At 43.3% G+C, this 12609-nt stretch overlaps 3 protein-coding genes across 3 annotated transcripts; 1 reads left to right on the top strand and 2 right to left on the bottom strand.

Moving 5' to 3' along the window:
* The first annotated feature begins 2566 nt into the window (after positions 1-2566).
* LOC137746517 (uncharacterized) lies at positions 2567-3999 on the top strand. Its single transcript, XM_068486540.1, has one exon. The coding sequence runs from the start codon at positions 2852-2854 to the stop codon at positions 3728-3730; it is 879 nt and encodes a 292-aa protein (XP_068342641.1). The 5' UTR covers positions 2567-2851; the 3' UTR covers positions 3731-3999.
* A 923-nt stretch (positions 4000-4922) lies between these two features.
* Positions 4923-6138, bottom strand: LOC137747221 (probable 3-hydroxyisobutyrate dehydrogenase-like 1, mitochondrial). Its single transcript, XM_068487291.1, has one exon. It carries the CDS (start codon positions 6115-6117, stop codon positions 5071-5073), a length of 1047 nt encoding a protein of 348 aa, XP_068343392.1. The 5' UTR covers positions 6118-6138; the 3' UTR covers positions 4923-5070.
* Positions 6139-6813: 675 nt separating this feature from the next.
* On the bottom strand, positions 6814-8834 carry LOC137747222 (mitochondrial import inner membrane translocase subunit TIM17-2-like). Its single transcript, XM_068487292.1, has 2 exons — positions 8053-8834; positions 6814-7115 (listed from the first exon to the last, which is right to left on the bottom strand). Exon 1 carries the CDS (start codon positions 8754-8756, stop codon positions 8070-8072), a length of 687 nt encoding a protein of 228 aa, XP_068343393.1. The 5' UTR covers positions 8757-8834; the 3' UTR covers positions 6814-7115; positions 8053-8069.
* Between the last annotated feature and the right edge of the window lie 3775 nt (positions 8835-12609).

Genomic DNA, 12609 nt, shown 5'->3' with positions numbered 1-12609 from the left:
TGAAACATACTAATGAATTATCTCAGCCTCTGATGCCCAAACTTGCGAATCGTATTGCCCGAGCCATCGAACAATCTCTCAACACATGCTCGACAGTTTCTGGCTGCCTAGAGGAAAATAAACACTCTGTTTCCTTGACAATACGTTTTCTAGCAAGTTTTGTTCTAGTGGGTAGAGAATCCAAGCACCCCTGCCAAACACATATTTTTACCTTACCAGGAACACAAGCATTCCATAATCTCTTCCAGATTAACGAATCTTAGGCATTCGAACCCGATGTTCCAGCATCCACCTCTCACTTTGCCAAGTAATAAGCACTCTTCACCGAGAAAATACCATTCCGTTCGTAATGCCAAACTTGTCTATCAGACATACGTCGAATACTGAGAGGAATGCTCTGAATAAATTCCACTTCTTCTAAGCTAAACAATCGATGAAGCATGTTTTTGTTCCAAGTTCGTGTCCCATCCAAAAACAAACTCTCCACCGTGGCCTCAAGTAGTTGCGGCAATGGAGGTGGAGTGGAAACTTCGAAATAATTCTCTCTTGGCAACCAATTATCACCCCAAATCTTTATACACGAACCATCTCCCACTTGCCAACGTAGACCTTTTGAGATCACTGGACGAGTGGCTGCAATACGACGCCATGCAAACGATGCGTTTGTCTTCACCGGTGCATTCAAGAAATCTGTGGAAGGAAAGTACCGTGCTTTGAAAAGAGTGAAAGCTAACGAATAAGGCTGCATGATAAATCTCCACGCTTGTTTCGCAAGAAGAGCAATGTTAAAAGCATAGAGATCTCTGAAACCCAAACCCCCTTCCTCTTTTGATTTACATAAGGTTCGCCAGTTCACCCAATGAATTTTGCGCTTCCCGGGTTCTCCTCTCCACCAAAACTTGGCTATCATCCCATTCAATTCCTCATAGAAAGATTTTGGCTATCATCCTATTCAATTCCTCATAGAAACCTTTCATGGGCTTGCACCCTTCGAACACCCAAGCAATCTGCCAATAGTTGCTGATTTTATATTTTGACATTCATCCAAAGTGTCCCCAGCAAATAGAAAGCTGTCATCTGCGAACAAGGGATGGCTTATACTTGGAGCATTTTTACAAATCGCAACACCTTTAATAAGTCCTCTTTCCTCCGCATTTCGAAAGACCGCCGAGAGACCTTCGGCACACAACACAAATAAGTAAGGAGAAAGCGGATCTCCTTGTCGAATACCACGTTTAGGAGAAACAAAACCCACTGGTTCACCATTTACTTTAAAAGAATAAGTGACCGTGGACACACAAATCATCACCAATCGAATCCACTCCTCAGAGAAACCCATGCACTTCATTGTAGACTCCAAAAAGTTTCATTCCAACCGATCATATGCTATACTAATATCTAGCTTTAAAGCCATAACTCCGTTACAGCCCGAGCTACGTTTATGCATGTGATGTGCTATTTTTGCCGCCACTAAACTATTACCAGAAATTAATCTTCCCGGTATGAAAGCACTCTAAGTAGGACTAATAATCTTCGGCATGATACTCTTAAACCTATTTGTGAGAACCTTTGCAACAATCTTGTAAAGTACATTGCACAAACTGATGGGACGCATTTGAGACATCTCCGTTGGATTCTTTACTTTTGGAATCAGGGTAAAATGCGTATGGTTAATTTTGCGGAGCATGCAACCTGACTGCAGCATCGAACGAACGCCATCACAAACATCAGCGCCTACCACATCCCAATGTTTCTGGTAGAATCCAGGAGACATGCCATCCGGACCTGGGGGCTTGGTCGGATGCATTTGAAACAATACGAAGAAGATCAGCATTCATCGCATCGGTAACTCTGGGTGTAATGTGGTCCAACACCATATTTAAATTTTCCCCACCATTTGAATCAAATAACTTAGTGAAATAATCCACCACCACACGTTCCATACCAGGTTTGTTGTCATGCCAATCCCCGTTCTCATCCTTTAGCCTGTGGAGCCAATTTTTCCTTTGCCTACGAGTAGCTAATCTTCAGACCTCGCATCGTTTACTCTCACGCCCTGAAGATTAGCTACTTAATTATCAGATTGCAAAAAGCCCTAAAAGAATTACGAACGGCTACGATTAGAAGATTAGCTACCAATTAAAGGATTATGGACGGCTAAGATTAAGATTTCATTCTCTTTTTTCTTCAAATATTAGGGTTTTCCAGTGAGATTAGGGTTTTCTTATCCTTATAGGATTTGGTTTTGAATTGTGTATAAGTACAAGGGAGGCCACGTTCGTTTTCAGACATCTCATCAATTCGCATCAGACAAAGCACTATTCTTTGCCCTATCTGTTTAGAGTCTCAGTTCCTTAGGCGGCAAGAAACCAGAATTACCTCAGTCAATCTATCCATCAAAATCACAAGGAGACGATCCAGCTGCGACATCATGGATGCAGTAAATATGATTTCTGAAGGCTACTTCAGCGATTCATCTGATGACGACTTTGTTGATGCTGCAGGCTACAGCAAAGATTCATCTGATTCTGAAGATGCCAGTGAATCCTTTGCAGACTATAGCAGTAGTTTTTCTGAAGACCATAGTAGTAATTCTTCTGAAGATCATGTCAGTGATTCCGACTTCTATGGCGGATATATTGAAGAACTTAGTAGGAATTCTTCTGAAGATCATGTCAGTGATTCCGGATTCTGTGGTGGATATGCTGAAGAACTTGGTAGTAAGCCCGAAGAGCCTGGCAGCAATCCTGAAGAACCTAGCAGTAATTCTAGTTCGTTTGAGCAGCTTTACCGTTGTTACCCTGTTTCCATCCTCAACAAGGAACATCTCGAAAAGGGCGATAAAATCATAATGCCCTTGTCAGCCCTCGATCGCCTTTTGTCGAATTTACAGGTCAATTACCCCATGTTGTTTGAACTCAGTAATCCCGGTAATTCTGGACGAGTTGCTCACTGTGGGGTGTTGGAATTTGTTGCCGACGAGGGCCTAACGTTTTTACCCCACTGGATGATGAAGAAGTTGCTTTTGCAAGACGGCGATCTTGTTCAGGTGAAAAACAAGCGCCTTGTGAAGGGAACATACATCAAGTTGCAGCCGCACACCATGGAATTTCTTGACGTCTCAGACCCGAAAGACGTCTTGGAGACTGCACTGAGGCGCTACTCTTGTTTAGCCACTGGTGATACCTTCGTGGTCCCTTATAACAATGAGGAGTACTACATCGACGTAATTGAAACAAAGCCGTCCCCTGCAATCTGCATAATTGATACCGACTGCGAGGTTGATTTTGCCCCTCCACTTGATTACGTGGAGCCCCAAAAGCCGTCAGTGCCATCTACTCAGTCTAAGGAGAGACCGACAGAAGCCAAAAAGGATGAAGAACCGTCTGAGAAGATACCGAAATTCATCCCCTTTACCGGTTCAGCAAGACGATTGGATGGAAAACCGGCATTGGACCAATCGGTTGCACCGGTTTCCTCTACTGAATTTCTCGGACAGAACCAACAGGAGAGTGAGAATGGAACCAAGGGCTCTATGTCATCAACTTCTGCGTCAGCGGGTCGACCTAATGGAAAGCTTGTGTTTGGTAAAATTGGTTCAAATGCCAACCGTCCCACGAATGAAACCCCAAAAGTTGCCCCAGAGAAGAGCAGCCAAGAGCAGTCTCAGATGGCCCAAAAGCCAAAATTGCAAGCATTCACAGGGAAGAAGTATACACTACAAGGATGAAGTTACGGAATGTCTCCTTCGTCTGTTCTTTCGTAAGATGGCTATGGGTGAAGGCTTGTGTAACAAGTAAAATCCAGATAAAATTGTTTCCTTTATTATTTCTCTGTTCTATGATCCTTTCTTTTGTGTGATTTTGATACGTAAGTGTATAGTCTGGAGACTAGTATAACCCAATCTACTTTATGAACATGTTTTATCATACTTCGCATTGGTGCAACACTGCAACTCACTGTCTAGTCTGAAATGCTATACTTGGTATAAAGTTCGCAAAAACGATAGCTAACGTTACAGTTTTGGACGTTAAGCCCTTGATTCCAATCCCTCTTTTCAATTTGTGTACTCTGTTTAGGGAAAAAACACGCAACCACAACCCAAATACAACGAGTATTGAAAGAAAGAATGACGAGAAACTCAACGACAGAAAATTTATTTTCTCAGAGGCCACTACTAATGCTATGGTCTTTCAGTATCAGTGGTGTTCATCTTAACTTTGAGGGTAACTCTATCTATATAGCTTATGTATTTTATGTCCCGCTACATATTTTGCAACTTTGGATGTGTTATCATTTCATGTCTCACTACAAAAACTGGAAGATCGAAGGTATTCTACGAACATACAAAAGTAACTTGCTTTCTCCGATATTAGACAGAAAGAATGCAGACATGCCTTAACAAGTTATACGAAAAAGAAACATATGAACACAAGAAATACCTAAATTTGGGCGTGACCACCGTGCGTGCCCTCACTGATATTTCAAACACAGATCCCATGTCAGGCTTGCACCGAGCTCATACGACTGAACCTGTTATCTCGCCTCCAGTTGTAAATTCCTGAAGTCCCAGATGATACAGAATGGTGCCACTAAAGGGCACATTCGCTATAAGTTTATAACCGGTAATCAAGAATCAATCTAATGCCAGGCAAGAACCAATACACTGGTTTCACATTAACCGCTAAAACTTGCTTCACCATTTGTTAGTTTTTCGGGTCAAACATCAAGCTGAAAGTGTGCAAAAGCACTTGCTGATAAACTCATTGAGCTTTCCCACCAGCAGGTGCTTACATACAGTTAAACACAATCCATCTAGCAATCTAAACTTCGGGGACGGACAAACTCCCTAGCTAACTAGCCTAACCCGCATCTGCAAAAGTTTCAACCATATATTGAAGAAACGAAACACAATTGCTTAATTTGTTATGAGAAAACCATTTCATACTATAAGCATTGGAGCAAGAAACATCACAGTACAAAGTAAAAAAAACTGAAATTTCGACACGAAATCGAAGAAAATCATCGATACCATTATAAGAAATGATTCAAACTGCACTTGCAGAGTCATTATTTTGCAGGAGCATATTCAAGTGACACATTATTCAGCCGCTCCACCGCCACAATAAGCGCCTGAGTTCCCAAATTGCCCTCGCCGTGAGCCTTCAGCGACAGATAAAGCTGCTGAGCCAGGGCTAATCCGGGAAGAGCAAGTCCCATCCTCTGGCACTCCTTCAAGCAAATCCCCAAATCTTTCACGAAGTGGTTCACATAGAATCCCGGCTCCAAATCCCTCTTCAGAATCCGGCCGCCGTACAAATCCAGCGACTTTGACCCTGCGGCGCCCACTTTGATCGCATCTAGGAAAAGACCCACGTCGAGGCCGGACTTGTGGGCGAAGATCATACCCTCCACCAGACCCACCATCGTGGAAGCAATGATCGTCTGGTTCGCCAGCTTCGCGAACTGTCCCTTTCCGGCGCCGCCCATATAATTCAATTTGCCCATGAGGGAGAACAGAGGGGTTAGCTTGCGGACAGTGGTTTCATCGCCGCCGGCGAGGATCGCGAGAGTTCCGTTCTTGGCGCCAACGTCGCCACCGGTGACGGGGGCATCGACAGCTGAGCAGGATTTGGACTCAGCGGCGGAGGAGATCTCGCCGGCGAGGGAGGGTTCGGAGGTGGTCATGTCGACGAGGATGCCTCCAGGGCGCAGTCCAGAGAGTGCGCCGGTGGTGGGGTCGAGGAGGACGGAGCGGACGTCGGAGGGGTAGCCGACGATGGAAAAGACGACGTCGGATTTGGAGGCGACGGCGCTTGGGGAGTCGGCCAGGTGGGCCCCGAGGTCGACGAGAGGCTGGGCCTTGGAGAGGGTGCGGTTGAAGACGGTGAGGGCGTAGCCGGCCTTGAGGAGGTGGGTGCACATGGACCGGCCCATAACGCCGGTTCCGATCCACCCGACCCGGGTGTCTGACGGGCTTATGGGGGAATCGGATAACGCGACGGTGGCCATGTGGCGACGGCGGAGGAGGAGGGAGAGAGTGGCGGTCCTGGTGGAGCGAGAGAGTGGACGGAGGAGTGGAAGTGGAAATAGTTTGACTATTTTGAGTTTTGTCATTTGGGTTATCTAAAGCCGACGGTGACTTTTCTGTTGCAAATTCGTATAAAATCCAACGGCTCCTGTTAGAGTAACTGATGACGTGGCGGGTTATACAAGGTGAGCGCGCAAGTTCGGGGCTCCAACCCGCCAAACCCAACTGTCTTTTGGGTCTGCTTGGACAAGTTTTGAGGATTGAGATATTTGGGCTGTGATTTGAGAAAAAATAAACGGATTACCACTTCCGTTCTCTTAATTACCTGACGATCAAAAGATTCGTGGTCACACATTTTTGAATTCGATACGATAAGAAACACATCTGTTATGATCCACCATCGATATCAAATGCAAGGGCGAGAACCGTGTATTTCCGTAAATACCCTTACGATCGTTAAGTTTTGTTCGATTTCAATTTTGATAGCTTAGTCCTGGCAAACCATTTTGGTCATTTCGTCTGATTTAGGCGAAACGGAGAAGCAAAATGTAGCGCTAGTCCTTGATAGTAAACCATGAGGCGAAGGAGAAATCGATAAGCACAAGTGTCGAATGGATTAAACTATCAAATAAACGCGAGAGAGGTAAGCGTAAGACCAGCATTGATTCAAGAAAGTCCTGGCGCAGCACGAGTCATATTCCACTGCGCTGTATGAAACAAAAGAACCAATTTGGTCAGGTTCTAATTTGCCACACCATACAACCTGTTCAGAAACCAAGTCATTCGATGAAGGCTAACTAATTCCAAATTAATGCAAACACGAAAGTAACAATCATCCTCGAACTAGTTATCCGGCCAGACTATAACGTACAATCCCGAAAATATAACCTTCAAATAATTATTTGGAACTAGTAAACCAGCCAGACTATAACAATGATCTTAATAGTTAACCTAGGAAAACCAAACCGATTGAGTTTACCCATCTTCTTTCGACATGGTTGTTGCGAGCTTCGTGTCTCTACTATGTACTGCTCTTCAAGCGCCTCGAAACAAAACTGAAAATCTGTCTTAGGCTCTTTGTCCACTGAAAGAACGGAAAGACAGAACCATTAATTAATCAATGGCCAAAATCAAAGAATCACAGACTACAACGCCACTCAGTAGTTTCAGAAATCCAAATATTCGCACAATCGTAGACTACAACGCATACCAATTCAGCAACGTTCTATTCAGGGCATAAAGGACAGGACTAATATGGCACACACAACATTTTTGCTTTGAAATTGAGAGGAACAGCGAAACATAAACTATCTGGCTTACTTCTCAAAGGAAGGGGATTTCCTTCTCTACATATTGATCACATCAATCTCGACATGCATAAACAAGAACATCAAGCGGTTCACAAATCCGGGCCTAACTTAAACTTGAATGATGCTATTCACATCTACTCTTTGTGAACCTTACGAGCCTCAACGCAACAACTGGTTCCCAAAGCATTCAATATTCATATAACCAGGACAAGTTTGTGTAAAATAGTCAATTCTCAAAGTATGAACACAAGAATTACAGAAAAGCGATGATCAAACAAGCACCAAGGCCAGCATGCAAATCCTAAACCAAGTCACAACAAAATTATCACATTGTCCACGAAAATTAGGCGAAAACAATCCAATGTATGCAAATTCTGAGCACTCCTAATCCGCGAAAATTATTGCAAAGCACTCTTCTGCATATCAAAAGCATCTCCAATACACAACTTAATCCACGGCTCGAAGAACAATTCAAGGAAGAAAGCAAATTTGAATTCGAAAAGCGTTATACAAGCTATAACTTCTTGGTTATTCCAAAAAAACTAGTAAAAGACAGAGCACAACATAAACATATCTTTTCTGCGAAAATTACCAATAAAAACCTTAACTTTCCCAAATTCCTCAGTTCAATGCCAACCCATTCTCCCTAAATACAATCTATGAATCTAATCATCATCCTTCTAATCAAAACCCTTCCTCCTTAATCCTTACCTTAATCATCCGATCAATCACTTAAACTCGAAGGTTGGAACTGGCGGTGCATCGAAACTCTCCAAAACCTTCGTCTCGCTTCCGCTGCTCTTAGCCTCAGGCTCATTGCCCTTTCCAAACAACCCTCCAAACCACGATCCTGAGCTCAAATTCGCCTCAGAGCCGCCGCTAACAGACGTTGCCATCTCCGGTGGGCCTGGCTGACCTGGAGCCCGGCCCATCGGAGGAAGACCAGGCACACCGGGCATATTCGCCGGTTCTTCAATCACAACCGGCATCTGCTGCTGCTGGCTCATAAACTTATTAAGCATAATCCCAGCTCCTTCAATCAGCGCTAGTAGAACGGCACCGAAGGCGGCCGATCGGGCCGAGGCGCCGAGCCCCTGGCGCATCTGAAGGAAGCCACCGGTGGCGGCGCCGGCGATGATGGAGTTCCAGGGGTCCTCCTTCTGGCGGACGTAGACCATGGTGCAGTCGAAGGCGGAGAAAAGGCCTCCCCAGACGGCGAAGCTCCCGCCGACGCGCGGCGCATTCATCCGGACGGCCTGGGATCCGCCGACGAACCGGGCGCCGGATGGGGAGTGGTAGACGCCCTTGAGGAAGTGGAAGGCGGACCCACCGACAGCACCCATGCCAAAGGCACCGCCGATGTCGTCAAGGATGCGGTCGGGGCACGGTTCCCGGGATGTTTCTGGAGTCCCCATATTTCTGCCGAGAGGCGGTGGTGGGCGGAGAAGGTTTTTCGCTGCTTTCGAAGGATTTTGTTTGGAGAAGGCTTTTGCTTCTGGTTCTAGGTTTTTGTTTGGTGCTCTGACGGAAATATCCTTGTATATGCAGCGGGTCCGGGTCGGTACGTTTTGGCCCTATAAGGGGCATTATTGTCCATCCGAGTCCATGTCAGTCGGGTTCATCGTAGGTTCTAGAGTACGACGTCGTATAGCAACTTACAGTATCTTATTTTCCAAGGCAGCCGTTAAACTCCCCGCCATCCTCACTCTCCAGTAAAGCTTCGTAGTGGCGGCTGGAACCGTTCAGCAATACGATGTCGTTTGAACTGCGGATAAGCTCCACAGTGAATCAAAAGGCCTCCAATTTCTTCAGAAATCGTTTCTGAATCAGGTTTTTATTCTTTCTCTGTACCCCCTTTTATGTTTTCGGATTCAGTTTTCTGATTCTTTTTGAAATAGTGAATGCAATGTATGCGAATTTAGCAAAAGGCCAACCATTTCTCTTGGAAATTAGGGTTTGTTCGAGACCCAAATCGTGTCACACCTCAAAGTTTCAATCTTTACAAATTGGGTCTCATCCAAAACCCCCAATAAACCTTAGTCCGATCAAACTCACAAAACCCACATCCAGGTTTGGTGAAAAAAATTATGGGTTGTCACATTTGGTTCGGTTTTCGACCGGTTCGTATTGTGAGATTCTGGAAAAGGGAATTGTTGCAAAACCCAGAAGTGTTTCTGGGGGGTTTAGGATGAGAAGTGGTACACAGAATTGGTGTTTTGTAAGAGGACGAGGTTTTTCGAGTTGGTTTGGTCAGAAAGTAAATGGAGGGAGTGGTGTGGGAAGAGCTGGGCGAAGACTGCCGTGGTTGCCGGCAGCAAAAGCTAAGGGAGCACGAGGTTTGGAGAAAGGACCTACGGCGAAGACATCTGTTTCGTCTTGGGAGGAATCTGCAAAGAGGTTAGAGGAAGTTAGTGATAATGGTTCTTTTTGTGGGGGGGTGGGTGGGGGAGCATCAAAGAGTTTAGATGGAGATAGTAGTAAATCGTCTTGGGACAATTCAGCGAGTATGTTAGAGGAAGAAACAAAGTCGAAAACTGGTCGTGCTTCTTGGGAGGTGTGAAGAAAAAGTTATGTTAGGAAAAATGGTGCATCAGAGTATGGGAGTAGAGAAGGTAGAACTGGAAGGGGAACTTTGGTAAGGGATCGTCAAAATGATTACCTTGGGAGGGACGGAAGATTGGGGGAAGCCGATACAGAAAAAATTTATGTTAGCAAAAGTGGTCCATTTGAGCATGGGAGTAAAGAAAGTAGAATTGGAAGGGGAAGTGCGGTAAAGGATTATCAAAGTGATTACCGTAGGAGGGACAGATGGTCTGCATAAAGAACATTACTACGTTTAGCTTCCTAAAGTTTTATTTGTAAGGTGAAAAAAAAAAAATAAATAAAATAAAATAAAACAGAAATTTTCTAAAACGATTTTGAGACAAGACTTACAACTGATTTAGTTACTTTAGGATCTTTGGCTGGATTTTCCTTCTTTAAGTGATTTCTTTTCCGCTCAGTTGAGTTACATGCTACATTTCTGAGATGAGCGTTTCGAGACTGTGATTGTTGCAGTAATTGGTTGCCGAGATATTGACTTGAAACAGTCTTCTCACCTTCCACAAACTGTTTATTCAGAGCGGCCCGCACAGGTCTCGAGGGGTACTCTTCGATTCCCATGAGCTTGGCTTCGATTCCCATGAGCTTGGCAATCAGACTCGGCCCTTTCCCTGCCTTTTGCGAAGCAGCTGTTGTTGCTGCAATGGTGGAGTCACTGGTGTGGTATGAAACATAGAACTCTGGGTTGAGCTGGTGGAGGGAGTATCCAAGCATGAATCCATATATCGAAAATAGTTTACCCTTTTCGACAGATTCTGTATTTTCTACCAGTTTCTGCGTCACAAAGCTGTCTCTGATCACCTTCTTAATCTCTGGATTTCCATTCCTTGAAAACCATCAGCAGAACGCCTCGGTTTTTCAATTTCCGTCACAGATTTGTGTTTTTTTTGTTCAAGTGAGACGTACTCTGAAGCTTCCTGTGCAACTTGCTAAGCATGACAAGAGAACCCTCCCGATCAAGAGCTACTTCCAAGTAGTCTTTCACAATGTCCTATGACTGCTGTCCTTCGAACCTCATCTCTTTCGACCAGGAAGCAATTGTGCGGTTTAGCTTCTGAGATCCTCTGGACACTTTGACACATTTTTAGATTTCGCTGTATCTTTCTCTGGTGAGTTCCTAATAACCGAAGTCACCTTTTGGATCTTATCAACCTTCTTGTCAATTGCCTCCTTTCTATGTGGTTTGAGTTCTGCAGAATGAGAAGCTTTCAACTTTCTCGAAGCCTTTTCTTTCATCTTGGCCTCTCTTTCTTCAGGTTTCTCTGCTGTCACTTTCCACTTTTTAGGTTTTTCTTCCTTGTCAAACCTTTTGCTTGGAATCTCTTCTGCTTCCATTTTTCGGTGCATTTTTCAAGACTTCAAAGCTCCTTCTTTTGCTCCCAAACTTTTTGGCATCTTTTTGGTGTAGAAAGCTTCCTCTCCTCGAGCCAATGGTGCGCGAGGCTCCTCCGATTATATAGATGAAAAAGGAACTTTGTAAGCTTTTGAATTTCCTATATATATATATGTATATAGGAAGCCTTTAAGGAAGGGCATAACCGTTAAATTTGGCTTTAATGAAATTATATGGTTGAGATTCTGTGACATGTGATTTAATCTCAACCACATAATTTCATTAAAGTCAAATCTAACGGTCAAGGGTGTCCTCATTTTAAAAAAAAATGGGGATCCCTTCCCTTATGGGGCCTGTTTGTGTGTGTATATATATAGTAGGTGAATAACCAATTACGGAAAAAAATTAATTAATTAAATCCGAAAATAATTAGCACATTCCAAAGCCCAACCCCAAAGGTGAGTCTAAATTTATTCTCCAAGGTCCATCTCTCTAATCACTTTTTATAAGGAACAAAACCTTATAAAGTGGGAAACCTTTTGGTAGTGACCAATATGGGACAATGAAAATTCTACCCAAAATTTCCAACAACCATTACAAACAGTCTGAAAAGCCAATTACGTTTAAAGGCACAACCTGTACAACATCATTTCATCTGTTGTGTTCTTTTTCACAATGAAAAGTCATTAGCATAGCTGAAGGACAACGGATGAAGTGATGAACCCGAATGCATGTTCACAAACCCAGGACCTAAGATGTATATAGAAGATGAAAGGTCAGTATTACATTGTAAAACCAAAACAAAGTAGAATCACTGAAAACGTATGTTTTGACTGTAAACCAGGCATTATATAATGAATGTGAAAGAAGCATGTAGTGTCATATGCTGCATTACGTGTATACTTCTTGTCTAAATCCAACATTGACCATACCATATGGGATGCAGGAGCCAAGTTAATAAATTAGAGTTCTAGTGTCTCATGTACTAAATGCAGTTCACACATGTACTCTGCAGGTTTGTCTTTGAGTCTCTCTATGATACAAGATAAAAATATTTAAAATGATTTATAATAGTCTAATATACGATAAACGGACACGATTTACGGATTTCTAAGATTCTCGAAAAAAAAATCCGACAACAACCACATATAATAAATAAGCAGTGATGTTAGGTAGATTAAATTTGTAGAATACATTTACAAATTAAATAATATGTCATCAATAAAAAATAAGTACGCTAATCAACAGTTAAATAATAATTTAATTATTAACTTCTATGTCATTTAATTTATAAATTTTTGTCTACAAATTTAGTTTTTTATTAGCCACAAACA

The sequence above is a fragment of the Pyrus communis genome, chromosome 10 (genome assembly GCF_963583255.1).
Source record: "Pyrus communis chromosome 10, drPyrComm1.1, whole genome shotgun sequence".
Lineage (NCBI taxonomy): Eukaryota > Viridiplantae > Streptophyta > Magnoliopsida > Rosales > Rosaceae > Pyrus > Pyrus communis.
The sequence above is the reverse complement of the archived record's forward strand: the minus strand, read 5'-3'. Positions and strand labels throughout refer to the sequence as shown.